This window comes from Empidonax traillii, unplaced genomic scaffold, assembly GCF_003031625.1.
Source record: "Empidonax traillii isolate 1590-97213 ecotype Southwest subspecies unplaced genomic scaffold, ASM303162v1 scaffold623:size392626, whole genome shotgun sequence".
Taxonomy (NCBI): domain Eukaryota; kingdom Metazoa; phylum Chordata; class Aves; order Passeriformes; family Tyrannidae; genus Empidonax; species Empidonax traillii.
The window spans coordinates 150,662-177,377 of record NW_020955816.1 but is presented as its reverse complement, the minus strand read 5'-3'; the positions used below and the strand labels follow the sequence as shown (position 1 = coordinate 177,377).

Below are 26,716 nucleotides of genomic sequence, written 5' to 3'. Positions count from 1 at the left end.
GGCCCGGCCGCGGCGGCCCCGCGGGGCTCCCCCGGCTGCGCCGCTCGGCAGAGCCGCGGCCCCGTCACGGGCCGAGTGCGGCCGCTCCGCAAAGCCGCCGCAGGGGTCATGGTGCGGCCGCGGCCGTGGGGGGAGCCGCGAGGAACGGCCGGAGGCGCCGGCCGGGTAATCTCGGTTCAGGGAGGGCCCGGCGTGACCCGCGCGCGGTGCCGGCGAACGGAACGGCCCCGCCGCCCTGCAGAGGCGCGGGGGACATCGCGGGGGACACCGCGGGGACACTGCGGGGGACACTGCGGGGGACACCACTGCGGGGACACCGCCCCCCGTGCCCGAGCCGCAGCTCCGGCCGAGGGATGCCGAAGGAAGGGGCGGCCTTGGCCGGGGAAGGAAGGAAGGAAGGAAGGAAAGAAAGGGCTGCCCCCGGCGCGGGGAAATATAAAGGGAAGGCAGCGCGTGGGGGTTGCTCGTGGAAAGTTCTGATTTACTCGGTCTTGTGGGATTTTTTTTATTCCCTCCCCTCCTTAGGACGAGGAGCGATGGCCGTAAACCAAAACGCAAAAAGTTTCACCTCCACGGGAGGAAGAAGTTCTGCACGTTGAGGGTGGCAGAGCAGTGGAACAGCTGCCCAGGGAGGGTGTGGAGTCTCCCCTTCTGGAGATATTCCAAACCCACCTGGGCGCGTTCCTGTGTCACCTGCGCCAGGTGACCCTGCCTTGGCAGGGGGCTTGGACTGGATGATCTCCAGAGGGCCCTTCCAACCCTAACCATTCTGGGACTCCGTGATTTTCACGTCCTCATTATGCTGTTATGAGTGTGCTCCCTGCTGTTCTTCTGTGCTTTCATCAGCAGGGTGTAATGAAGCATCATGTCAAGGAATACACTGCCTTGTCAAGCCGTGGAGAAAGCACAGATTCACAAGTTCAAGCACACAATCACAGCAGAGAGTCTAGAAAACAATAATACTGGGGAAAACCATTTGGAAGAACGGGAAAACACTTTTGGTTCGTATTTTGTCTCTCCTTGAGCTGAACCTTTCAGTACACACAGATCAGGAGCCCAGGTCACTCATCGTTTCTGTCTTTCTAAAACCCGCTGTCAGCATTTCATCTCAGCAGTATTTCCTGCCCTAAGTGGGCGTAGTGGAGACATCCCAGCATTAAATAGGGGTTTGTAGGGCTACAATTATTTCAAAGTTAGCGTAGTCCTTACTTGCCTCCACCAAAGTGTCCCCAATCAACTATGGCCTCACATTGCTACTCTTGCAGCCATGGAATATATTAATCTCCTCACTGAGACCTTGATCTCTGCTTGTTTATCCACAGTTTGCCTCTAACTCTTCCCCTCCAGCTCACTATCTACTTAGCTTTGTACTTCTTAGTTAAATGAAGTCATGCTTTGGAGCTTATCAAATGGGCATCACAAAGATCCTGATCCACTGTAATTTACAGGGTTTAATCCATATAATTCCACATGGGTTAATTATATGGAAGTATAATAATTTGGGAATTAAAGACAATGAGTCAATCAGATGCCAATTTCAAAGAAAACAACAGCAAATGGAAGGTATTCAACCTGTAAAGACTGAACTGTCGGGAGTCTTATGAGGAAAAGACCAGTGGTAATTTGCAGTTCATGGATATCAGAATTAGTATTTTACACATCAAAGAGTGCCACATTTTTGGTGACAACCACTACCTGAGGTTTGGGAGCCTAAACAGAGACTTTAATGGGAGAAACATAAAGAGGAAGAGTTGTTTTTTCAGGCCTTTTATGAATGCAACAGTTTTGTCCAACGCCCTTTTTCCAAATGAAAATGACAATCAGTCGCTATCAAATGAGTTTATGATTCCATTAAATCCATCCTCGAGGCGGTACCAGGTCACCCAACCACCATTGTCCTCCAACCTCTTCTTGTACAACACAATAGGGTGATTACATCTAATTAAAACAGTTGAATCACCACTTTCCAAGTTGGTTTATTAGTCAGTTCTCAGCACACCGAAACGCTCTTTAGGAAAGCATTCCCTCGTTTTGTGTGGTGCCAGCATGGAGACACATGGACCTTACTGTGGGCTGTGTCTGCACTGTTACATGATGAGGGAGGGGGGAAAATTAAAACAATCCCCTTGAAATTCTGTCTGGCCACCCTGGCTCCTGGGGGATGGTGGAGTGGGGGGAGACCCCACACCTTCCCCAATGGGCGGAGAGCCCTGAGGGGGAACTGGTGAGGGGCAGCTGGTGAGGAGCAGATAATGAGGGGCAGCTGGTGAGGGGCACCAGGGTGTCATGTATGTTGGTGGGGCTCTCCCTGCTTTGCCAGAGCGGGTCCCCTCCAGGAGGCACCGGGGGAGATGGAGCCATGAGGTGCCCGGGGAGCGGGTGCCCCCGAGCAGGTAGGCCCTCACATCCCACTCCCTCCATCAGGCAAATTGTCTCAGGGAGTTTCCATCTCTATCTCATCACCATCTCACCTCTGACGTCATCTCTGTCCCTCTCTCCTGTTGGGAGAGGGAGGAGAGCTGGGCAAAGCAGGGGGGGAAAACCCCACGCCTGCTGCCCCCGGAAGCAAGAGAGCCCTGAGGGGGCACGAGGGCATCACATTTACAGTTCTACCAGAGTTGTTCTCCACCAGAGGGGAACCAGAGAGGATGGATACGTGAGTAGGTGCCCCGGAGCAGGTAGTTCCTCATGTCCCACTCCTTCTGTCAGGCAAAATGTCTCAGGGCAGGGAAAAGGAGTTTCCATCTCTGCCTCATCACGTCCAACAGCTTTACCCCAGTCGTACAGCCCGGGTGTCTCTCATCCCTCTAAGATCTCCTGGGTTCCTGTTTTTTCATCTCCTTGAAAAGCACCCAGCTTTCTGTTACTGGTACTTCCATTACCCAGCCTTCCTTGTTGCTGGAAAGCCCCAAGAATGGCCTAAAAACATCATGTGTGCTTAGCTAAAGTGGAAATCAAAGTAATCTCACTTCGTATAAATATTTAATTTTAAATTTAATTAAGGAAGCTCAGCTGATAAAGCTTGGGCACTTATGGTTGACTTAATCCCTACGTATTAGGGGGAAATCTGGCTGAAACTCTATTTCAGGTCTAAAAGAAATGATTTTACAAAAAACATTGTCCTCTCAAGTAAGTCCCCCAAAAATAAAAGTCATCAGTTAAGCCTTGATGCAGCCAGCAGGACTCAGGTGTTTACACATAAAACTTTACAAAAATATCATCTAGCCCACAGTTCTGGCAGAAATCGTGGCAGTTACTCACCAGAGTAGTTGTAACAATCAGTAAAGCAAGTAGAAATCGAAGTTTTCCAGGATGGCACACTCCAGGAGGGATGCTGTGATGGGCATAGTGAGTTTGAATCGTTCTCCTGATTGCTAATATGAATGAAACAACAATTATCAGCAGCAGTATCGCTGGCAGTAGATTCAAAAATGCCATTTCGTGATACAAATATGACATGTCTTCATGCCTTTCTTTGGTTTGGCTTTCTCAGATAACACTAAGCCCTCAAGCTGTCCCAGTTCCAAGAGATCTGGCCACACACTTTAAAGTCCTTGGAGATGTTGTGCAATGGGCCAGCACTCACATTGGCAAGGAGTCAATGTGTTTAATATCCTGTTTATCTTTATGGTAATTGTGGGATTGATAAAGGGCCTGGTATCTTAAGGAGAATACTCGGAGTGTGGATGGTAAGAGTGAGTGTTGAGAGGCAGCAGCTGAGTTCTGCGTGTAGTTCTAGTTTATGACGTGTATTTACAAGCAGAGCCAGTGAAAGTGAAGGTGGAATTGTCTCGTGCAGCTGGTCTGCAGGCACAACACAGTGCTTCCTGCATCGTGGGCATGCTTTAAGTGGTTTGGAATGTATAGTTTTAACAAGGATATTTAGAAAAGAGAATGGGGACACAGCACCTAACTATTGTGCTCTGCAAAAGTAGATGCATCAGCCTTATTTTGTTGTTATTTGGGGCTTTGAGCAACCTGGTCCAGTGGCAGGGGCTTGGAATGAGATGAGCTTTTACGTTCCTTCCAACCCAAACCATTCCCTGATTCTAGGATTCTATTTAAGCACAACTTTTTCAGCATAGTCATATGTTTGATAAACGTAGGAAAACACAGCATTTCCTCCACTGTAATTTAAACAAAGCTGTCAATAGAGTATCTCTGTTGGGGACCATTGCAGCTGTTACTTCTGGGTTTTTTTTGAGTCTAAAATACCAGTTTACCCACCCACAGACATCTTCTGCAGGTTGGTGACTGGAAATCTCAGGTGCTACACGTAGCATAGAGCACAGGCTCTGCACTACAGTCCTGGAGTGTCAGTGCCTTTCCCCTTTGCCAAAACACACCCTTCTAGGAATAATGGAACCATCAGTTACAACTGAATAAAATAGGTCAGACCAGATGCTGAATGAAAATTTTACTGCATCTTTTATATTTGCTGAGAGAGTAGCAAGTGTCGAGTCCAAACAGATCACCGAAACAGGCAGACTGTGCATGGAATGCTTCAAACAGCACTAAAAGAAACTTTCATAGTACTCTTGAAATAACCTTTTACATTGTTCACACTGGCATAATTGCTTTTTAACAAATTGTCCTATCTGAACGTCTTACATGGAATTCAGAAGCATAAAAGACCATGGGAATTCGGTATTCTTACAGGAACGAATTAAAACGTTCGCTATAAGCTTTTCAGAAAGTTTATTACGTTGTCAAGACCCCTTTTTCCGGCTGGAAACGACAACCAGTCGCCATGAAGTGACGAGTTGATGATTCCGTGGAACCCATCCTCGAGGTGGCACCAGGTCACCCGAACGCCGTTGTCCTCCAGCCTCTTCTTGTACAACAAGCCGTCGTCCCGCAGCACGTCGTACTCACAGGTCAGGATGAAAGATTCCGGCAGCTGCTGAATTACTGAGTCTTCAACCAGCAGAGGGCACAGATTGGGCTCACAGAATCTCTTCACCTTCTCAAAAACTTCAGTGGTACAGTCAAGTAGCACACGTGGCTTGTAGCCTCTGAGCTTAAACTTCGCAGGGATGTTGTCCGGACTCACCCACTTTTGATAGTTTAATTTAATGTCTATAGGAATATGGGAGCCTTCCAAGACCTCTTCCAGATTTGTGGCATTCCCATTTAGGTACTGTAACACATAGAAAGCAGCACGTTCTCGGAATAGCAAAGGGACTCCCCGATTCTGTTGGTAAGATGGTAAATTGAAGTCCAGGGCCTGGAGGGCTGGGTAGAGCAGGATCTGAGCACGCAGTTTGGGGAGGTCTGACCTGCCTACAAGGGTCTGACTCACAGCAGCTGCCAGGTTGCCCCCAGCACTGTCCCCACAGACAGTGACACGGGCAGGGTCCACTCCATAGTGCTCCAGGTGGTGCAGGAAGTGCTGGGTGGCGTTCAGGCAGTCGTCGTACGCAGCGGGGTATTTGTGTTCAGGGGCCAGACGGTACCTGGGACACACAGAGGGACAGCAAATTAACAGAAGGAAATACCAGTTTAAAATGTTCCTGCCACCAGCAATACCCTGATCACCTCAGAATGTTCATTGTCCCCACGGGCTGATCATCAATAAACTATGCCTGGGTGGTGCAGATTATTTTGTTATGATATCATCTGTTCATGATATCTCTCAGTTCTTTAACAACACAGGAGTACTCAGCTGCCAACTATATGCAGATTTTACTGACAATCATTTACTTATTTTCTGCTTTAGCTTTCCAAGGGTCAGGAGCAAGTGGCAATACTTCTGGTTTATGTCTTTGTTAGGCAAAGTTATGCAACTATATCCTCATAATTCGAATCATTATACCAGTATTTTGATGATGTATTAGCTTGTCATTCATGTCATGCTTCTGTAAACGTCAGGGTATGGTTCCTTGAATAAGGATTAAGGAGATTATATGGCTTACTATCTGTTTACAATCAATTTTGAGTTTGGAATTTGAAAACATTGATCCAAAACTTCATTTTTCCACCTAGATATCCCAGAGCATTATTTGTAGTGCAGTCAGACAGAGAAAACAGCCCAAGCCAATCTTCAGTGGCTCCAAAGAAGAGCAGAGTGAATTTGTAAATCACACCCCTGACATTTCTCCAGGGAAGGTTGTTGCTGTGAAGGGGGGACACAGAAGGTGATATCTGCACTGTGGGAAATAATCTCTCAAAACCAGCAGGAGCAGAGACTCACCCCACAGATACAACCACAGAGTCACTTTCTCTGGCGATAGAGCGACACAGCTTCTCGTGGGTCTCTGAAAGAAGCAGATTTGAGTGGCTTTGGGTTGGGTTTTTTACCCAGAGTCAAAGAACTGCAAGAAGAAAATACTCTCTGTTTTTTTCTTCCCCCTCCTACACAGCTCCTCAGATCTTTGGTACCCCTTCAATCATTATTTTTTCCCCTCCTATAATTGTCCTTGTCTGTAAGGAAAGCTCCTTGAAGCACAGCAGATGCTTTCTTCTGGCAGCAGGAATTAGGAGATTGCACCTGTGGTTATACTCAAAGTTTCTAACTGCTACAGATCAAGCAACAACCAGCTTTAATATTTATTTACGTATTTCTTTCATGAAACTATAGTATGTTTTCTTTTAGACGTCTTACCAATACTTCCAAATACCCATCCTCCTCCATGGAAAAACACAACTCCTCTCCTTTGGCTGGCAGATGGAGCCTTAGGCTGGTAAATCCTTACTGGCACTTTCTCAAACCACAGATCTTTGATGAAGAGCTTTGGGTCCACTCCCAGGGTCTTTCTGCCTTGCATGTACCGGACAAAGCTCACCTGGGTGCAGATGCCAATGTTTTCCAAAATCCTTCCCTGTTCAAAGGCAAAGAGAACAGGGAGTTCACTCAAAAGATTCTGTATTTTCCAAAGTAAAGGAACTCTGTGGACAGGAAACTCAGGGTATCTCAGTCATGAATTTTAGGGCAGTAATAAATTAACAGAGTAGTTGTACAGGTAAAGTACAACTGAACAAGTAACAGCAGCATCAGGGGAGGTTGTGAGAGAGTTACATGGACCAAAGACCAGAACCCCAGACAAAGCAGCATTAACAGACTGGGGAGACAGATCTCTCTGCCTTCTCAGTGGGTCCTTTACCTAACATTGAAAGGGAGATTGGTTTTCATGGGTTACTCTCTCCTTGCCCCCCAGAAGATGTGAAACCAGAGCAAAAGTGAACGTTCTGGTGCTGATTTTTATGGTACAGACACTTCCCCAAAGTAGACTTGATTAAGTTAAGAACATATTTGATAATTGCTTTTTGATTCATCTCAGAAGTCTCACTGGTGTGTGCACTGTATTGACAAGAAGACTTTGAGATATTTAGTAGGAATTAACTTCTGCCACGGGGATATTCGTGCCAGGCATGAGGAGATGAAAAGAATACAAATCAAATATGGTCCAACATAACTTTGCATAAATAAAAAAAAAAGGTATAGCCTCTGTTTTGAAATACTTTCTGTAGCCATGCCAAACCAGTACTTTGTTCCTGAGGAAGATTTGGATCAAGTTCATAATATTTACTATTCTATTATGAATATTTCTTACTACACATCCACATTTGCATGGATTGTCAGAGCAGTGTCACTACTCCATATATTTACCTGTGAAAGGCCTTTTCTTCAGTGACTCCAGCTATTTATAATGTTTTCCATGCCTGATCTCACTCTCACATTCTTCTTGCTTGTTTTCTTTCACCCTGTGTTGTTTATATTGCAGCATATAATGCTGGTTTAGGGTACAAGTGGGCAGTGGATTGATGATCAAAAGAGAACTGGCTTTTCCAGCTGCTTAGGTGAAGTAATCTCTTTCTAATTACAATCTCTGTGTTGCCAAAGCATGAGAATATATGTCTAGAATTCTTTCCTGTGGTCCACTATAATCTTGAATATTTCTAACACAGAATGTGGGGGGTTTTTCTTTTTTTTTTTTTCTTCTTGTTTGAATTTTAAATTGTTTGTTCCTCTTGGAGGTGTTTAATTAAATTAATTAAATTAAATATATGCTATAGCCTCTGCTATCTCATATCTAACAGCACCTGTCACAAGAGCACCTGTGCATCTATCAGTACGTGGAAATACCTGTGATTCAGAGAGCTCCTCTATCAGCAGAGATCACCACATGTTCAGGGCAGCTTTTGGGGGCTGATTACCTACCCAGGCTGGTTCACCTGGAGGAGCTGGGCAGGCCAGAGCCCCTCATTTCCCATCAGCCAATCCTGCTTAGTTGCTGCAGGAGTTACATAAATGTATTTAGGGCAGACAGGATTCCTTCAGCTCCTCTTGGGCAACGTTACCTCCTTTTTGTCACTTGTGCAACCAGAACTCTCCCCCTTCACAAAACCAATTTTGAAATTGGTTCAATTTCTCATTTTATATTCAGAATAAATACATAACCCCCCATCAAACAATCAAATCAAATCATTGCTGGGTTGGCCCCAGTCGTGGCAGAAGCAGAGTCAGACATTCACACCCTTGTGTTAGGCAGCATTTAGGAGAGCTGGGCAGGACTGGACTAGAGCAGAGCAGTGTCCAAAGTCTGCTAAAAAGTGTCTTTAGCAAAACTGAGCTAAATACAACATGCAGCACGACAGCAGTGCCCTGCTCTCCTCCCTCTCCTCCTCTGGAAATTAATTCCAGGCAGGCTTCTAGCGCTGCATTAAGTTTAAAATCTACAGGTTCACCTTTCTTCCCCCAGAAATCACACCAGGTTCACTTACCACCACAGCTGTGCTTATTAAAATTATATGAATGATTCGGAGCTTTGCAGGCTGGTTCACTCCAGGAGGAATTTCTGAGTTGGAAAAATCAAAATTAATCGCCCCCATGACCAACAATATAAATCCAGCAACAAAACCTGCTAAGAATAACACCAGCAGTGTGAGTACCACTGCCATTCTGCTGAACAGCAATGATCTGAGATGTCTTTGATTTGACTTTCCAAGGTATATTTGGCTTGGAACTTCCTGATTCCTTGTTTGCTCTGGTTAAAAACCCCTCTCCTCCCCTTTACAAATACATTAGCAGGTATCTTTCCCTCTCCCACTTTCTTTCTCCCTCGCTCCCCTTATCTCACAAAAGATAAGCTGGTGGATTCATGAACAGATCTATGCCAGCATCATTTTGGAATTTTTGCAAGAAACCAGTCCCTGGATGGGAGAATGAGCTGCACTGATATTAAATCAGTTGGAGGTGGACAATGCACACAGGGCATTTGTGTGCTTTGAGTTTGGGACACTGTAAAACACCCACCTGAAGGAGAGTTTTCCTCAGAGCTGGGAACCTGCCTGTGATGACTGTCACTCCAAAGGGCCAAATGCATCCACCCCAGTGCTCTTTTGGAAAGGTGCACTTAGAAAATGGTGTCATTTCCCCAGTATCAGTTCTTTTTAGTGTTTGTGGTTCCTTTTAGCAGAAGACTATGGTTAAAAAAAAAGCCAGAGGAAGTTCAGATCCATGACTGGGTGACCTTGTAGCAGGTAACCTTCAGTAACTCACTGTGCTACAGGTGCAGCATAAAATTAAGTTAACAGTGATTAAAGAGTTTCAAATCAAACGCCTTTATCTTGTTCTTGCTGAGGAATGGGATTGTGCAAATGTAGAGATGGTGTACTTTAAATGGTGCTTGAGAATTAATTAATTAATTGTGAATCTAAGTCTGCAACTCTTCAAACAAGTAGGATGTCAGTGCACTGAAACTGCAAATTCCCAGGGAAAGGAAAGAGGTAAGAATCTAAGTTTAGTAGGCAGCAAGGGTTTTGTTGTTGTTGTTACTGTTCTTTTAAATTTAAACTGTAAGTGATGGGGGAGAAAGTATCATGTCGTTTTAGTTACAAAACTTTATAAAAATTTATTTTCATATTTTTTTTCCCAGTGGGAAGTTGAGTGTTTTTAGCAAATGTAACTCTTACTCTTGTAACACAAATGTTTGCAGTGTTAGCTTTTATTTTTGGTTGTTGAAAGCATCACAAAATCCCCAGAGCATTACAGTGATAACATAGGTAATATAAAGTTGTGCTTCTCTACCTTCTTACATGATCTTCAGAACTTCTTCAACAAACAGCATAACAGGTAGCCTTGAGCACAAGATAATCCTGAAAGAAAAACAAAGGCTACAGGATGGAAAAATCTCACTCTGCACTTCCCTAACACACTCACTGAAGTTCAGGGCTTCCAGTTTAAGAACCAAGTTCCAAAATGAAACATTTCTCAGATTCCAGATAAAATCAAACTCATTCTAGTTCCAGTTGAAGACTTCTGCTCCAGACAGGAGCCTTCCTTTTAGTTGCCCTTTTTTTCTAGAGCACTCTTTATGCAGATTAACCCTAGAAATTAAATTCATGGCTGCAATTCCACTGTCTGCTATAAAACTTCACAGAACCTGAGTTCTCCATCTGATACCACGAACACCTCCTGTCTCCCCTGGGCCAGAGCAGACCTCAGATGTCTTCAGCATTTCTGGGCAAGCTGAAGACTCTCCAGGAAGATTCCTGTCACTTCCCTTCAGCGAGTGCCAGCCATGCAAAGATACTGGAATGGTCAGAGTTTTAGTGGAACAGGATAGGCCAGTTGCCTCACCTTTGCATCTTGGTCTTACTGGTGTGTTTTCTAGAATGGTGGTGCTTTAAATAATCTTAACATTTGTTTGAGAGTCACTGCAGAAGCAGAAATCAGGAAGTACAAAATGCAGTCAAAATCCAAACCGTAAATCAGTAACGTTTTACATTCTTTGCCAAGTATAAATTCATCAAGGATAATGCCAGACTCGCATCGTTCTTCCGAAAAACACTTCTATAAACTGTTTATATAATTCACCAGACTATCCACTATCTTTTTTCCAGATAAAAAGGAAAAAATCCCGTAGCCAAAAAAGGCTACAATTCCATGGAAGCCACTCTTGGAATGATACCAGGTCACTTGAACACCATTGTCCTCCAGTCTCTTCTTGTATAACAGCCCATCGTCCCTCAGCACATCAAACTCACAGGTCACAATGTAGGCCTCAGGGAGCTGGCAAATGACGGAATCTTCAGCTAAAAGTGGGGAAAACGTCAGTGCTAAAATCTCCTTGACAGCTTCGTGGACTTCGGGTTTATACGAGGCGGGCGCCGGGGGCACGTAGCCTCTAACCTTGAATTCATCAGGAATGAGGTCAGCACTCACCCACTTTTTATACTTGCGCCTCGTGCTCTCACAAACGTGGCAGTTGCGCAGGACGTCTTTCAGCACCGTGGGCTCTTTGTTGAGGTAACGGAAACAGAAGTAGAGGACCAGCTTGCGGTACAACACGGGCACCCACGCGTTCTGCTGGTAGGAGGGCAGCTGAAAATCCAGCCCCTGCAGCCCTGGGTACAGCAGGACCTGAGCGCGCACTTTTGGCAGATCCCGGCCGTTCAGCAGGATCTGGCAAACGACGGTGGCGAAATTAGCCCCGCAGCTGTCCCCACTGATGATGATGAGAGTGGGGTCCACGTGGTACTCCTCTAAATTCCTCATGAAGTACAAGGTGGCGTTGAGACAGTCGAAATACTGCCCTGGGTAGGGGTGTTCTGGGGCCAAGCGGTACCTGAAATGGCAAAGTTGTTGTGGTTATTGTCAGCAGAGTTATAAACGTGGGATTTGTGGTGTTTGTGGTTGCTGTGAGAGTTATGGAAGCCTTTTTTTCTTAATTTTAAAGTTTATATTTTTTTTTAGCTAGTGTAGATTGGAAAGCCAAACTAATGGTGTTACAGATATTTTGCCTACAAGCACATTTCTAAATTAAATAAATTCTAAATTAAGTGAAAAATAGGGAGCATGATCTAAAATAGTAAATATTTTTAGCATATTTTTCACAAATATTTCGACTGAGAGCTGTATTCCCATAAATACTTCCACGGAAAAGTAACACTTACCCAACAGACACAACCACTGAGTTGCATTTTTTGGCCAAATAGCGGCATATTCTTTCAAAGGCTCCTAAAGAGAAAGTTTATCAGAAATGATGATTTGAAAATCAAATATCCTTTTGAAAATGTAAATATAGACCAGTGAGGAACTTCTGCTCTGCAGTATGGTCTTTACATGTTAACATGTTCTCTGGTTGTTGGTCTGTGGCTGTCGGGGCATCACAAGAGCAGGTGAGGATGGTGATACTGGGGAAACCAAGAAATCTGTCTGGGCTGGTCTTGCTTCTCACCTGGTGGGCAACAAAAGGTGTCTGAGGAGAGCATAAACTGAGGACAAATATAAAATAATAAGGAGCACACAGGAATTTAAGATTCAGGGGACTCCTTTGAGACAGAAACTGTCTTTACACCTGATGCCCTTGATTAATGGTCCTGCTCTGAACTACCCAAACCACTTCCTGACCCCATGATTTTAACATTAACAGCTTTGTGCAGTTCCCTCCCTTGCTCCCCTATTTGCTCCTTTTGAACCTGGCATTCACTACTTCCATTTGGGGACATTAACTCTGAAACTGTGGCTGCCCCATCCCTGGAAGTGTCCAAGGCCAGGTTGGATGGGGCTTGGAGCAACCTGGGCTGGTGGAAGGTGTCCCTGCCCATGGCAGGGGGTGGGACTGGATGAGCTTCAAGGTCCCTTCCAACTCAAACCATTCTGGGATTCTATGATTTGTGCCTGAAGCATGACTTCCATGTGTATGGATTTTGAGGAATAAGCCATAATTCTCTGTCCACTGATTCTGTTCCTCGCTGTGGCTTCTGCTAATTTGCTGGTTTGCAGATTTCAGGCCTCCTAGGCTGGAGATTCCCCAAGCCCTTTGGAAAGCTTGTCCTCACGTTGGTGGCTTTCCTGTTATCGAGTTCCAAAGGGAATTGAAGCCAAAGGTCAGGTCCCACACTCAGGGGATGGGTATGGCTCCTTGGCATTCACCAAGGCATGTGAACAACAACTCACTATGCAACTTGTGGTGTGGGGTTTTTTTTCTGCCAGTGAAAGGAATTCACCTTTCACTCAGATCACAGGGGCTCATCTCTTGATGCCACCCAAACTAGCTCCAGACAAAGAGCCTGACACGCCACGCAGCCTCACGTGCTCTGCAGTGAACCAGGGGAGATTATTTCTGCCCAGTGCAGAGTGGGACCTGAGGCACTGGGAGTTCCTGCAGGGTGCTGAAGGAACCAGGGAACTCAAGTCTGCCCATTACAGTGCTAGTGCAGACCTGCCCTTGGAAACAGTAAAAGATTTAAACCCTACAAGTTGTCCTGTCTGGAATGAAATCCAGATTTTCGTATTAGGGGCCTTGGTTTCCAGACAAAGCACTGCCAGCCTTGGTTGCTCAGAAGGGGATCCAGAGCAGTCAGGAGCTGAGCTCCCAGCTACTGAGACAACAAGGATTGTCTCCCTTTCTGGAAAAAATGTCAAGGATCGTGTGTCACCACAAGAATCAAACTTCCCCAAACTGCTCATTCCTTATTTGTATTTCCCTTCCTTTGGATTCCACGTTTGCACGAATGGGAATATATTTACAGATTTTTTTTTTTAATGCATTTTTTAAATTCTTCCTTGGACCCATGTTATATATTTTATGTAGGATAAGAGTAGCCTTAGCAGAGCAGAGTCCCTCTGCTGACAGCTGAGCGAGGGGCTCTTGCATCTGTAGCCCAAAGGAAGCAGAGATGTGACTCCCCTTAACATGACCCTATTCATCCCACAAACACTTTCCAGTTGGCACTGAGACTGCAGGGACAGGTGTCACTGGGAAGGACAAGGGCACACCTTGACTGGCATGTCTGAAGGTAAAAATGTAGAGGTTTGGATTCGACTTGAAAAATAAAACTTGCCCATTTCTTACTAATGCTCCCAAACGTGCCAGCGCCTCCGTGAAAATACAGAATTCCTCTTCTTTTGCCAGTGGGTGGGCTTTTGGGCTGATAAATCCTCAGGGGTACCTCATCTACTTTGAGATCTTTGATAAGCAGTTTGGAGTCTCTCCAGGGGGGTATTCCATCGAGCAGTATTCGCAATACAGTTAAATCATTGCAGATCCCCACCTTCTGCAAAACCTTTCCCTGTTGGAAAGAATTTGGAAGAAGAGGAGTAATGTTGGCTTGCTCCTGAACAGACAGGATTATTATATGTACCTGCCCTTCAATAGGTGCAGGATACATCTAAATGCTTGCTTAAATTTGTCACATGAAACAGTTTTCCAGCAAAAAGTGGCTGCAGTTTGACTGAAAAACCCAAAGAAGCTTTTAGGATTGGTCATATCAGTTTTATGATTTAATTTAACATATATCAGTGCTTACAGGTTTCAGGGGGCTGAATTGCTTCTTTTTTTTTTTTTTTTTCTTTCTTTCTTCCAGCTCCCAACTGTCCTTCCCAAAGCAAAGTGAAATCCCAGTTTGAAGGAATTGGACTTACCGCGATCATGGCTGAAATCATCAAGGAGTGGAAAAAACGGAGCTTTAGAGGTTGGTCAATCCCAGGTGGCAGTTCTGAATTGAAAAAATCATACAGTACCCCCACCAAAAACAGTGCTGGTATCAGAACAGGAGACATATAAATCATTACTATAATTGCTAAAGTTGTATAAACAGATGCCATTTCACTTCAGCGGAAGGGAACACTAAAAAAAATCTCTCCTGTGTTAAGCCCCGTTTCCAAGTGTGTCTGAGGTGTCTTCACAGGAGACTAAGAGCTCAGGTCATATGCAGGAATAAAAAGTTTATTAATGTTGCAATACAATGCAATGCAATTTTCTCCACCCTTCTTTTGCTAATGATATTATTGGCAACACTTCCTGACACTGAGGAGAGGGGCAGGGGGAGGTTTGTACCCTTTACAAAAGGTGGGATTTAAAGCATATGGAAATGATACCATGAGCTCTTCACTAACAAGGAGACATTATTATTCAGAGGGCCCTGATTTGAAGGTTGACTGTGGATTTGGTTTGTTGGTTTCATTATGGATGGAAGTTCCTGTTGCGGTGTTAAATTTTAGTGACATGGGGCCACTTGCACTTCTCATCAAGGTGTATATACACTTCTCCGAGAATAAAAATATTCAAATCCACATTTTTTTATAAATTGTTTCATGGGGGAATGCACAGACACAGTCATGCTTTAATTCTGGTTTATGTAAAAGTACATTTACTCAGTGTATAAAATTAGTGCAAGCCTTAACATACAGGAAGGTCTCTCCAGACATACTGTTATTTCTGGTGAAAGCTTTTCATCACCTACACCCTCAGGGTTTTATATTCACTGTAATTCTTGTTTGTAGTACAGTGTAGAGGCATGATGAATACAGGTGTATTGGTGAGGGATGATTACAGCTGGTGGCAGTTGTTTGGTGAAATAATTTTTCTGGTTTGTGTTCTCCTTACTAGAGTTCCGTTTTCCACACTACTTAAAATTTACAGCTCACAAACCCTTTTAGTGTCCTGGCTTTTAAAGTGGGATTCCAGTCTGAAAACTGAATGAGTCCTTAGTTTTGTCAGTTAAGTCAAAGTATTGATTTAAATCAAAGCAGTACCGACAGCTGATTTGCACAGCATTGGCTTGTGAAGATCACAGTGTGTGGGGTAAGGATGTGTGTGAGATATTGGGAAATAGGCAGGCCATCAGCTGCTCACAGTAAGGGCTGTTTCTGTGCTGAGATGGCTGATTTGGGGCCTTTCCCTTACACAGATTTAGGATATGGGTAGTTATGTTGAGGGCTGAAGCCAAGCTCAGGTCCCTGTGGCCAGGGCTCAATCTGTCCTCAACTTCTCACTGCTCTGCACAGGCCCTGCAGCACAGCTGGGGCAGCCCAGGGATGCTGGTGCTTATCAGTTCTAGAAATTATTTCTATGTATTGTGATATTCCAGCCCAGCCAGCGGGTTTCTGTTATTTGTTTTCCCATGTATTCCTGTCAGAGCAGCCCAGATCTTACGAAGTGCTTCTTGCTGATGTCTGTGCCATCAACCCAAATATCCTGAAATAAATTCCCACGTGGAGGTCACCTTAGAATACCGTGTTTCTTGATGATTCCTTATATTTGAATCCTCAGAGGAGGCAACTTTTGTGCTTTCAAAAGCGCCTCTGATCAAGAATAATAAATTCCTCAAGGCACTTAGTCCTTCAGTGGCAGTAAATGAAACTTTTAAAGGCAACCAAAGCCAGTTAAACTCCTGATATTTGGAGGGATCAGCTCCCATTATGAAAGCTCCACATCAAAGAGCACAGGTCTGTCTGCTGGGGCTCCATGAGCTCTTGCTGACACCCTGCTGGCAACAAGACTTTTCTTCACCTTCTCAGTGAGTCAATAGTTAATCACCCTTAATCAAAACCAAAACACCTCACAGACACCATCTCTGTTTTGAAACCTTAATGGATCTGACACAGTGGAAGCAATATTGCTTGACTGCCTTTTTTTTTTTTTTTTTAAAATTTAAAATTCAATTAACAAAGGGACAGTTTGGTTTTGTTTGTTTGTTTTTTGGTGCTATGCCCTGGCAGTTGTCATCAGCAGGAATCTGTTGTAAAGTCGTGGCAATCTGAATAAAAATCTTTCAGCTCTGCGTTACAGCCCTTCTGTTGCTAAAGAAACGGTGGTGAAGTAATGTTTCAGAATAATATCTTCATGTTTTAATCTCTTAATATGTTCCTTTTAGAGGATATTCAGAGCATGCTCAGTTAGAACAGGTTGGACCTCTGTGCTGTTTGCACCTCAGGTCTCCCTGCCCTGTAACTACAATGTTCAGAATCAAGCAAATTCCATCATCTGAGAGCTACCTGGTCCTTCTGGGGATGCTTATATTGAGAATGATGTCATGATACTGGTACCTTATATTCCAGATATTTCAGCTATTTCCAGTCTGGTCAGCCATTCCTGTACCTGCAGATGGATGGGTGGGAATATCTGTGACCACTGTCAGTCTCTCACGTTGTTATAAAACAGTCATTGAGGTTTTGGTGGGGTTTTTTCTCCCAATTGTTTTTGAGGTGGTAAATTATCATAAAAATATTTTATTGCCTTTCAATCCACTCTGTCAAATGAGTACCTTAAATCTTTCCAATCCAAAAGGCTTCTTCTCTTTCTGGGAGTAGAGAGCTATTCTAAAATTCCTTCTCTTATTTATTTTTCAGCATATTTCCAATGGTCACAGCAATGATGGGAAGCTAAAGTACAATAACAACACCTATCCAAAGAAATAACCATATTTACTGGTTTTCCCCAGGCTGAGCCCACGAGAGTTTCTGTAGCTGTGGAATCACACCCAGCTTTGTAGGCTGAGAATGTGTAAAACTCATCAACTTTGCCCTCAGCTCTCAGCAGCAGAGGCAGCAAAAGCTGCCAAAGCCAACACCGAGGGAGGCAGAAGGGTCAGTGGAGATGGTGCTGGTGAGCCCTGGGACTGTCATGTGTTTCCTTGTCAAGTTTTTGTCCAGCTCACTGTGAAACATTCCACTTTTGATTGCAGGCTGTTCCTATCACAGTGACCCTGCAGTCAGGTGATTATTGCAGAGCTCTCTGTGTAACACAGGAAATCCTACAGTGAGTAACTAAAGCACAGTCAAGGAGTGAGTCACTGTGATGACTAGGCTATTGATTCCATCAGGTACAGCCAGGCTTAATAATTGTCTGGAAGGAAACAGGAAAAAATAATGTATTAAAAAAAAAAATAAACCAAGCAATACTAGCTGTCCCTTTTTTGTTTTTTTTTCCTTCTTTTTAAATGTTCATTTCAAAACAAAACACTCTGGTAAATATAATTTGTCTGGCTTTTTAAAAATTATTATTATTATTATATTATTTTCTCTAGGTAATTCAGTAGGACAGTTAGACCCTGTAGAGTCATTTAACTGACTTTGGTTTTACCAAGTAGAGCACGTGAGGAACTTGCCACGCTCCAGTAAACATTTATTTTCTTGGTTTTATGTAAACAAATCACTGAAAGCATTTCAGACCTCTCCATACAAGTAAGCCTGAGTCTTCTAATCTGTGAGGTGGATTTAATATGCTCTTTACAGTGACAGTAAGAAGCTTTAAGAAATTACAGCTTATTCCATGCCCTGCCATACTGTTGTTTAAAGGTTCTGTGCGTTTGCTTCATCCATGTCCTTCATTTACTCTGCCTCCCACCTCCTTTTCGGTGTCCTCCCTTTTCCTTATCTCCATCTCCCCGCCCAAAATTAGTAGTTACTCCCTGTGTGTTTTGCTCCTTCTCGGGACTGAAAGCCATCTTTCACTTAGTCTGCCACAAATCTTTATTTTAGCCCTTCCTCTCTCCCTCTGGAGTTATTCTTTGAAGTCTGTCCCTTCCAATGACTCACAGGCTAAAGAGCTGCTAACAAATTCTGCAGTAAAAAGCTGCACTGTATTAAAAAATATATATATATAAAAACATGGCAAATGCCGTGTATTAGCATTCGGTTAATCCACAAATGGATTCCAAATACGCTGCCCTGGAACATCCACATGGGATTCCATGGCAGGTCACCACACCAGAACGTATTTTTATTAAGTCACAGGTTATTTGAATGTAAATGTAACAACTGCAACTGCCCCTGTTTTGCCATGGCCAGGTTTGTGTGAGTCTCAGAGCTCCAAATATTCAGTTTAGCAGTGTCAGCACAGTGAATCGCTGGGGTAATGAGCAGAGAAAGAAGGCTGACAGCAAAAAAAGCAGCCACAGTTTACAAGATTATGCCTATTTATTTCAGGAGCAGTACAGTCAATGTGCATCACAGGCAGAAAGTAGTGTTAAATGCTTGTAAGTAATTATTTATAAATAATATAGCCAATTAATTCAGAATTCTTGCTAATTGCCTCTTCATTTTAAAAATTCTTTCTGTGGTTTGTGACTTTTAACCAGAGTGGAACGAAGAGGTGATGTGAAGACAGCAAAGCAGAGGATAATTGCAGTTGTGGACTTTTTAATAAACCACTCTAAACTTGAGTGGTTTGGAACAGGTAATCTTAAATTGTCAGGGCTCAAAATGTGCTCTGTTATTAAACAGACAGCTTCAGGCTATGGAGACACAACAAGAGGCTCAGTAAAACATTGAAATCTGAGCCACAGATTGGCCTTTGGTGATGCCTTTCAGGTCCTCACCCTGTGTGCCCAGGGCACAAGGAGCTTTGTCAGGTAATTGCAAACCCAGGTGTGTGCTGACATCTGCCGATGGAACGATGCAGGGCCGCTCACTTTCCCTTTCCTTGTTTCCATCAACACCTTCCTGTAACACAGAGCTGCACAAAGGGCAGCAAGACCTCCCAGTTGCACTGAGCTGCCCAGCATTTCACTTGTTTACAGGTCTTGGCAGTGTCTTGATCTGTTCCTGGACCCCTTTATTTGTGATATGGTGCCTTTGGGCCAAAGCCTAAAGACCAGGTAAGGAATGTGGCTCCTGTCCCTGTGATTTGGGGTTAATACCTCTGCATGGACCAGCCTCATCCACACCCAGCCCTGCCGGGAGAGCAGCATGCCCTGGGCTATCTCTTCGCTCAGGGTGCAAACCCCAGAGGGAATCATCCCCTGGGGCACCTCACCTTCCCCTGTGGCAGGATCTAGTTATTTCTGTCAAGATGGGAAGAAATTTTGCCATCAAAGAAAACTTATTTCTCAAGGTCATATTTTCCTAAGCTCTTCGTAGGCAGAGACTCCTCGATAACCCAGAACTTCTCTGGGTTAAAAAAAAAAAAAAAAAGTAATAAATCTGTATTATCTTCAGCACATCATCTTTGAGTTGTAATACCCACGAGAGATTTGACAGTTGTCAGCTTTTGCCTTAGCCTGACTGGATCTGGATTTTAGTGTCAGGAATGTACTGGTCTATCCCTTCATGGACAAAGTGCCACTGATGTCACCTCAGCATTAGTGGCATGGGTTGCCCATATGAAAACCAGGCAGAATTCAACAGTGTCAGTGGAGATGTGTGCTTAGAAATCAGGAAAAGACTGGAAAGATTTTCTGGGTCTTTTCCTTAGTCATGTTGTATTCACTCAGAGAGGCCATATGGAAAATTTCCCTTTTCCCTGACTGTTCTGTGTAACTAAATGTCATTCATATTGTTCTGCGAGGCTTTATTTGCTCATATGCAGAATATAAACCCCAGCCATGCAGAGCATTGCAGAAGGTCCTTCCCTTGGTTGTGGGGTGTCTTGTGGCAGAACATCTGCCTCACATAACTGTCTGCAGCATTTTGCTTCTGGGTATAGTTCAAATAAGCCAGAGGGGGGCAGGAAATATATACAATAATATCAGGTACAGAGGACATTATTTGTAAATGATGGAACTGGAAATTTCCCTGACAAGAGTGACAGTAATTTCAGTGTGGGGAGTGTTCCAGGTGTTAATTTAAGCAAAGACAGTTAGAAGTTTTGACTGTAAGTAAAACTGCATCCTCGTCCTGCTTCCATTTTTGCGTCACGCCTCCAAGTGTAACTCACTGAAGAATTTGGGACAATACAGTCTAGTAACATGGTAAATTATTACAATTCAGGATATAAGACTATAATAGAAACTGAAACAATTACACTCTTGGACAGTTATAAATTCACCTCAGAACAGCATCATTCAAACATTTACCGACATTTATTGACAATGTTGAGTACATTTCTAAGAAAACACCTTACACTTTTGTTATGCCATTTTATTTCATATTGTTTGACTTATCATACATCTCTTGTTGTAAACAGCTTAAGACTGACATGAACTTTGATTTGGGTTTTTTTTTCCTTTCTCCTTCATTGTCCTTTCTCTGTGATGGCACTTCACATGTCCCTCTGTGGGAAAGTCCTTCCTGCACCAGGCACTGCAGGCCTGACCAAAGCAAGCTCTTTGTAAAGGAAATTCTATTGCTTTATATTCCCACATATCTTTTACCTATATACAAAATATATTTTCATGATTTTTTCAGTAGATGTTGTTTTCCTTAACCAATACTTCTTATAACATCTGTAGTTCCATGACTAACCCTTTTTGTCTCCTCCTTTCTTTCCCCTTCCCTTTCTTTCATTTATGTCCATGATCACATTTTTTTCCTCTTGTATTCTCAACAGAGAACTCCTTGTCTCAAATTCAGCTCCCACCACGTACAGGCTTTCCTAAACCATTTACCATGCTCATTATACACTGACCCTGTAGATTGCATGCCCTGCTACCTGCCCCAGCTTGTCCTGGGTTTGAGTTTTAATATTACCAGAACTCCATTAAACCAAACTGCATTGCAAACCCCTTGCTATGTGGACTGGATCTTTAATGGCTACAAGAGAAAAATGAAGAGGTGGTAGAGGAAGGAAATGCAAGTTCACCTGATTTTGCCTCTCCTGGAAGAAAATCAAACAAAAGCCATCGCGAAATCAGCTTATCAGATAAAAAGAAGACAGATGCGATGCAGAAATCTAAGGTGATGACTTAAGGAAAATTGATTTATAAAAAAAAAAAATTTTCGTAAGCAATAAGATAGGAATCAGGAAAGGAAAGCAAGAAATTGAATTTTACATCAATCTTAAAAAATTTACTATCTTTTCCATGCCTTTAATTCCAGATTTGAATGCTATTGCCCAACCCAAAGTAGCTGAGAACACTGTGCCATGGAATCCCTCTTGCAGGTGGCACCAGGTCACTTTTATCCCATGATCCTCTAATCGTTTCTTGTACAGCAGTCCATCATCTCTGAGCACATCGAATTCACAGGTCACAAGGAAAGTCTCAGGGACCTGAGCAACAACACTGTCTTCAGCCAGGAGTGGTGAAAAAACAGGGTCAAGAATATCCTTGCTGTATGCATAGAGTTCTTCTGAGGGTGGATATGTTGGACTTGGTTTGTAACCTCTTGTTTTAAACTCCTGAGGGATGCAGTCAGGACTCACCCATTTCTGATACTTCAGTCTCAGCTCTTCTGGGACGTGGCGACCTTTGAACAGCTCTGGGATGAGGGACACGTCTTTATTCATGTACTTGAGGCCCAGAACCAAGGTCCGCTCCTTTAACAAAATGGGGACTTTCGCATTCTGCTGATAGGAAGGCAAATTGAAGTCCACGCTCTGGAGGAAAGGATAGATCAGGATTTGTGCTCTCAGCTTTGGGACATCCCTTCTGTTGGCCAGGGCTTGGGCCACCGCAGCAGTGAGTGTCCCACCACTGCTGTCCCCACAGATGACAACACGGGAGGGGTCGACTCCGTGGTCCTGCGCAGTCCTCAGGAAGTGGACGGTGGCGGTGACACAGTCCTCAAACTGGGCTGGGAAGGGGTGCTCGGGAGCCAAACGGTACCTAAAGAGGAGTGAAAGTGTTTTAGCAGAGTCACAAGCAGCGAATGGGCCCCTTGGCATCTTGTCATTCATCTGTTTCTCTCTGAAGACAGGAAAATACCCTGAGATCGTAATTACAGCAGTGGAATTGCTCCCAATTAGTGCTGTTGATGTATTATTTGCACTGTTCACATCTGGGAGAGTCAGAACGCTGTTCTACCTTTACAAAATGCTTCTCTATCTATCTTTTAGGTGACTGAAGGCACATGCAGAGTTATTTTGGAATTAGCTGGCAGGGCAGGTGTGTCTGAATCAGTTACAGCAATTCCAGTTAGAAACTGGAGGGAACATTTCCCAACACATATGAGCATAGAAAATTGATAATGACAACCTGAAAGGTTTACAGTGGTGTTCTGTAAGGGAAATTCTTTAAACAGAATCAATGAGGGATTGGTTCTTCAAGAATCCTAGCTTGCAAGTAGCATTTAGTGCAATTGTAATTAATTTTCCAAGACATCAACTCTTATCCTGAACTTCTATAAACTGGTTCTCTTCAAAATGCATTACAAGTCACTGGGAAAATACTTTTAATGTTCATCTCAGGTTGGTTGCAAGTTAAATGTGGATATCCCCTCAGTTTTTCTCAAGTACTAAAATGACTATTTGGTGGCCTGGGCAACTGTGCTTGTAACAAACAGTCCGCTTCAGGCTTTCAGCTTAAGGTGGTTTGCATATGGCTCTAGAAAACAAAAACATCCTCAGCTCTTCGTGGTGGCTACAAATTACAAAATTACTGTAATGGATTTCATTTGCAAATAAACAAGTGGGGATTAGTTGACTAATTCTTCTCAGGAGAAATTAGCGCTGGTGAAACCAATGGGATCATTAAAAGGCAGGCACTTTACAAGGGAGCTTGGCTAAATGTTTACAAACCCAGGAGGAGGCACAAATTGCTCCCAGTGTGTGTCTGACTCCACTCACCCAACAGACACCACCACTGAATTGCTCTTCCTGGCCAAGTACCGGCAGGTTCTTTCGTAGGCCCCTGGAAAACAAAACATTGCCAGGGGATTGTGACTGGCTTTAAAAACAACTTGATCTTCCGAAATTCTGATCTTTGTTGTGTGACTGATGTCACGCTGTGATTCTCCTGTCATGGCATGGTCTAATCTGGGCACTGCTCATCGTTTCCCTACATCTGCAGGAATCTTCTTGCCAGTAAAAAAACCTGGAATTTACAACAATGCATTGGTTTGGTCCCCTCTTTGAAAAGTCAGTTAACTACTGGTGCCACTTCTAAAGTGGTTTTGAAGGTGAGAAGTTGGTTTTTTTTAAAAAAAAAAGAAAAAATACAATAACTCCTGCTAAATCTAGCACAGCAATTTTTCTCGTGCATGAGGCACCATCTCATCCCTCAGGCATTCCCATTTCAAACACCAAAATGTGTCTTGTTCTTGCTTGGCCACTATAAAGACCCACAGCAGGATACACACAGAGAAGCTTGCACACACACGTGAACACAAAATGGGTGCTTTAAAATAAGAAATAAAGTTCTAATGACATTTTCAACTTTCCTCACAAGCGTGAGGAGGAAGGAAAAAAATGATCAGAGAATACTGCAGAGACACAAGAGAATTTGACACGATGCCTACTGCATGGAAATAAAATTATTCTGCTTACAAAATTAATTTTAACGAACTAATTAATGACATTAACTTTGTTATTTATAAGGTTTAACCTACTCTTCTTGTAATTTATGAAATACCATATCAGATCAGAAACTCCTTGGTGGAGTGGGTGTGGAGTCTCCCTCCCTGGAGACGTTCCAGACCTGTCAGGACACAATCCTGTGCCGTGTGGGATGCTCTGGGATGACTCTGCTGGAGCAGAGGGGTGGGATCACTGTGGTCCCTTCCAGCCTCCCCCATTCTGTGACTCCCAGTGCAGTTACAGCTCATGTTATTTGTGTTACTTACGGATGCTTCCCAACCATCCAACTCCTCCATGGAAGTAAAGCACTCCTCTTCTTTGGCTAGTGTTTGATGTTTTTGACTGGTAAATTCTTACTTTAACCCTTTCAAACCTTAAGTCTTTGATAAGAAGACGTTTATCTTTCAGGGGTGGTATATTCTCCATTACAGCCCTGAGGAAATGAACCTCTGAGACGATACCTACTTTGTCGAAAAATTTTGCCTGTTAATAGAAGAAACCACAAATTAGTGCAAATTTCCACCTAACCTGGAGATTGAGCATTAAAAAATTAAAACTCAGGAGTCAACTCAGGAGGGAAAAAAAGCAGCTATTAACAGTAAATAGAAGGAAGTGTCAAATACTTCACTTTGTCAGGTGGTTCAGAGCAAAATAAGGAGAGAGTAGTTACAACACTTTATCTGTGGATGAAGAAACCTGGCCACTATTTCATTTCCCAAGCTCTCACTGCTTTTTTAAACTTGCAGGAAAAAAAAAAAAATTTCCATAGCATTCACCACAGCTGTCCTCCTGCCCAAGAATAGCTGTGAACCCTGGCTTGATCTTCTCACAGCTCACTGATTCTTAATTAACCACTCGGGCTAAGGTTCTTATGGCACTCTGAGCTCGTCGACTTCATCGCATCCCCACGGCTTTAAGCTGTTTCAGTTGGAGTTTCTATTCCTGCTCAACGTGAACAGGATGAGGCAATATCCCAGTGTCCCCGCTAGACTGGGTTCCATTTTGCTCTCCTTCCACAGCAGACACCTCTTAAGGAGCACTTGAATTAGTTGTGCTGCCAGTTATTCGTGCCAGTGCCTCTCAAAGAGGGCTGCACTCGCAAAGGTCTGAGTGGATCCTAAAAACCCACCCTCGAGGCTTTCACCTCACGTTTCACAGACCTCATGAAGCTCAGCAATGTGGAACTGTTAAATTCTGTGTAGGTATCCCTATTTTAGGCCGTCTGAGGAGCTGATCCCACAGGCAGGAAGGATCATCTTATGGCAAAGTTTTAGTCTCATATTGATTCCTTCTGCAGAACTCCTGGTTTGTGTCTGTGGGAAAATAGTTTTATTTCTTTAATCTTCCATTTCCCTCCGGTATTTTCCTTTCCTCACACTAATACTTGTGTAACAGCAAAGGTTAAACCTATTTGTATGGAGTATGGAGATCTTTGTCTTGGAAATCCTGAAAAAATAGGAGTCCTAGGGGTCCTTCTCACTTCTCTCTCCACTGTGCTTAGTGCTGGCTTTTGTCCCAGCTGAAGACTGGATATAGTAGTAAACTTTAATTTTCCATGAGGTTTTGACGTCATGGATTATCAGCCCTTAAAGGATTTGGCTACTTTGGCATAAGGAATTTGCCCAACAGCAAAAGCAAGGGTTGCTACACGACTTGAACTTGCATTTAAATTCTGGTTTAACTATACATTAATATCCTTGTCTTTCTCCTCCTTTGAGTTGCTCAGCAGAAAGGATACAAAATTGTAAGTTCAGAAGTTAAAAACTACATCAACCAGCAGTAAATTTCTAAATTCTGCAGTTTAACAAATTAATTACACAAAGACAAAACTTTGATGGATAAAGGGTTATCACACAGCTTTTACCAAATCTGGAAGTTCACACATTGTATAACACTTGCAAGAAAATTAAATTTGACTTGAATTACTATCCTGTTTTATTGCATTGCTATTGTAGCAGTGCTGGGGCCTGGGTGGGGCAGATCTCCAGAGAGTGTGTGAGTCACCTTCTTGGGAGCTCCCTGGCTGGCTGCAAACAAAGCTTAATTAGCAACGAAGCAGAAAAAGGAAGGAAAAATTAATAACGTTAGAGCCCAGAACTGAAGTGATATGTAATACACAAGCCGAGGAGACAACTAAAAGAAAAGAAGCTCGGTTTAGGTATCACAGGAGAAGTGTTTTTAAGATGACGGAGGCAGCAATTAACTCAGGACAGGATGATTGATGAGACAGAACGACAAGTGCAAGTCCCGAACGAGTTTTGAAGAGAAACGACGATGTAAAGCAAGGGAGGATCAAAAATGTGCCGAAAACAATGACACTGAAAGTCGGTTTATATATCGTGTACTGTCTCAAAAGAGAAAGTCGTTTAGGCTCTTTGAAAGGCAAAAGCCCGTGAATGTGGCAGCTCTCTCAGGCGGCCCAGGAGGAGAGTGGCAGGGTTGGAGAAGAGGTCACAGACATCATCTGATTGCTCCCTCTGTAAGTCAGCACGGGGCGATACAGAGCACAAATTCCACATAACCCCGTGCAGTTCCCTTCCAAGCCTTCCAGCACCGTCTTGAGGCAACAGGAACAACAAGCTAAAACAAAGGCTGTCAGAAAAAAACTGGAAATTACACCGAATTTAATTTTCCATATTTCCTTTGGTGCTGGATAGCACCATCTGCTCACACCACCGAATCAGTCCAGCTGATTATATTTGAACGTTTATTCTAACCATTACCCCTCTAACAGAAATGAAATTAAAAACTCCAGCTTTAATCAAAGTTTTACTTACCAGACCAAACCCAAAGTTCATCAAGTAATGAAGGGC

The 26,716-nt window shown here is 43.5% G+C and overlaps 3 protein-coding genes across 3 annotated transcripts; all 3 read right to left on the bottom strand.

Moving 5' to 3' along the window:
- Positions 1–4,492: 4,492 nt before the first annotated feature.
- On the bottom strand, positions 4,493–8,909 carry LOC114065125 (arylacetamide deacetylase-like 3). The gene is made up of 4 exons (XM_027898783.1): positions 8,725–8,909; positions 6,605–6,821; positions 6,194–6,257; positions 4,493–5,456 (listed from the first exon to the last, which is right to left on the bottom strand). The coding sequence occupies exons 1-4, from the start codon at positions 8,899–8,901 to the stop codon at positions 4,679–4,681; spliced, it is 1,236 nt and encodes a 411-aa protein (XP_027754584.1). The 5' UTR covers positions 8,902–8,909; the 3' UTR covers positions 4,493–4,678.
- A 1,886-nt stretch (positions 8,910–10,795) lies between these two features.
- On the bottom strand, positions 10,796–14,554 carry LOC114065128 (arylacetamide deacetylase-like 4). Its single transcript, XM_027898785.1, has 4 exons — positions 14,372–14,554; positions 13,803–14,019; positions 11,899–11,962; positions 10,796–11,570 (listed from the first exon to the last, which is right to left on the bottom strand). Exons 1-4 carry the CDS (start codon positions 14,552–14,554, stop codon positions 10,796–10,798), a joined length of 1,239 nt encoding a protein of 412 aa, XP_027754586.1.
- A 6,883-nt stretch (positions 14,555–21,437) lies between these two features.
- LOC114065130 (arylacetamide deacetylase-like 4) lies at positions 21,438–26,716 on the bottom strand. Its single transcript, XM_027898788.1, has 4 exons — positions 26,681–26,716; positions 24,170–24,386; positions 23,175–23,238; positions 21,438–22,215 (listed from the first exon to the last, which is right to left on the bottom strand). The coding sequence occupies exons 1-4, from the start codon at positions 26,699–26,701 to the stop codon at positions 21,438–21,440; spliced, it is 1,080 nt and encodes a 359-aa protein (XP_027754589.1). The 5' UTR covers positions 26,702–26,716.

What these genes read in the sequence shown, in the direction of transcription:
- LOC114065125 (XM_027898783.1), bottom strand. Translation starts at nt 8,901, where the DNA reads ATGGCAGTGGTACTCACACTGCTGGTGTTATTCTTAGCAGGTTTTGTT. An exon ending in ATGGGTATTTGGAAGTATTG is followed by an intron (nt 6,258 to 6,604) that starts GTAAGACGTCTA and finishes TGCTTCTTTCAG; the next exon opens with AGACCCACGAGAAGCTGTGT. An exon ending in TCTGTGGTTGTATCTGTGGG is followed by an intron (nt 5,457 to 6,193) that starts GTGAGTCTCTGC and finishes TGTGTGTCCCAG; the next exon opens with GTACCGTCTGGCCCCTGAAC.
- LOC114065128 (XM_027898785.1), bottom strand. Translation starts at nt 14,554, where the DNA reads ATGGCATCTGTTTATACAACTTTAGCAATTATAGTAATGATTTATATG. An exon ending in TGATTTCAGCCATGATCGCG is followed by an intron (nt 14,020 to 14,371) that starts GTAAGTCCAATT and finishes TCTTTCCAACAG; the next exon opens with GGAAAGGTTTTGCAGAAGGT. An exon ending in TCAGTGGTTGTGTCTGTTGG is followed by an intron (nt 11,571 to 11,898) that starts GTAAGTGTTACT and finishes TTGCCATTTCAG; the next exon opens with GTACCGCTTGGCCCCAGAAC.
- LOC114065130 (XM_027898788.1), bottom strand. Translation starts at nt 26,701, where the DNA reads ATGAACTTTGGGTTTGGTCTG. An exon ending in TGAACTTTGGGTTTGGTCTG is followed by an intron (nt 24,387 to 26,680) that starts GTAAGTAAAACT and finishes TTCTATTAACAG; the next exon opens with GCAAAATTTTTCGACAAAGT. An exon ending in TCAGTGGTGGTGTCTGTTGG is followed by an intron (nt 22,216 to 23,174) that starts GTGAGTGGAGTC and finishes ACTCCTCTTTAG; the next exon opens with GTACCGTTTGGCTCCCGAGC.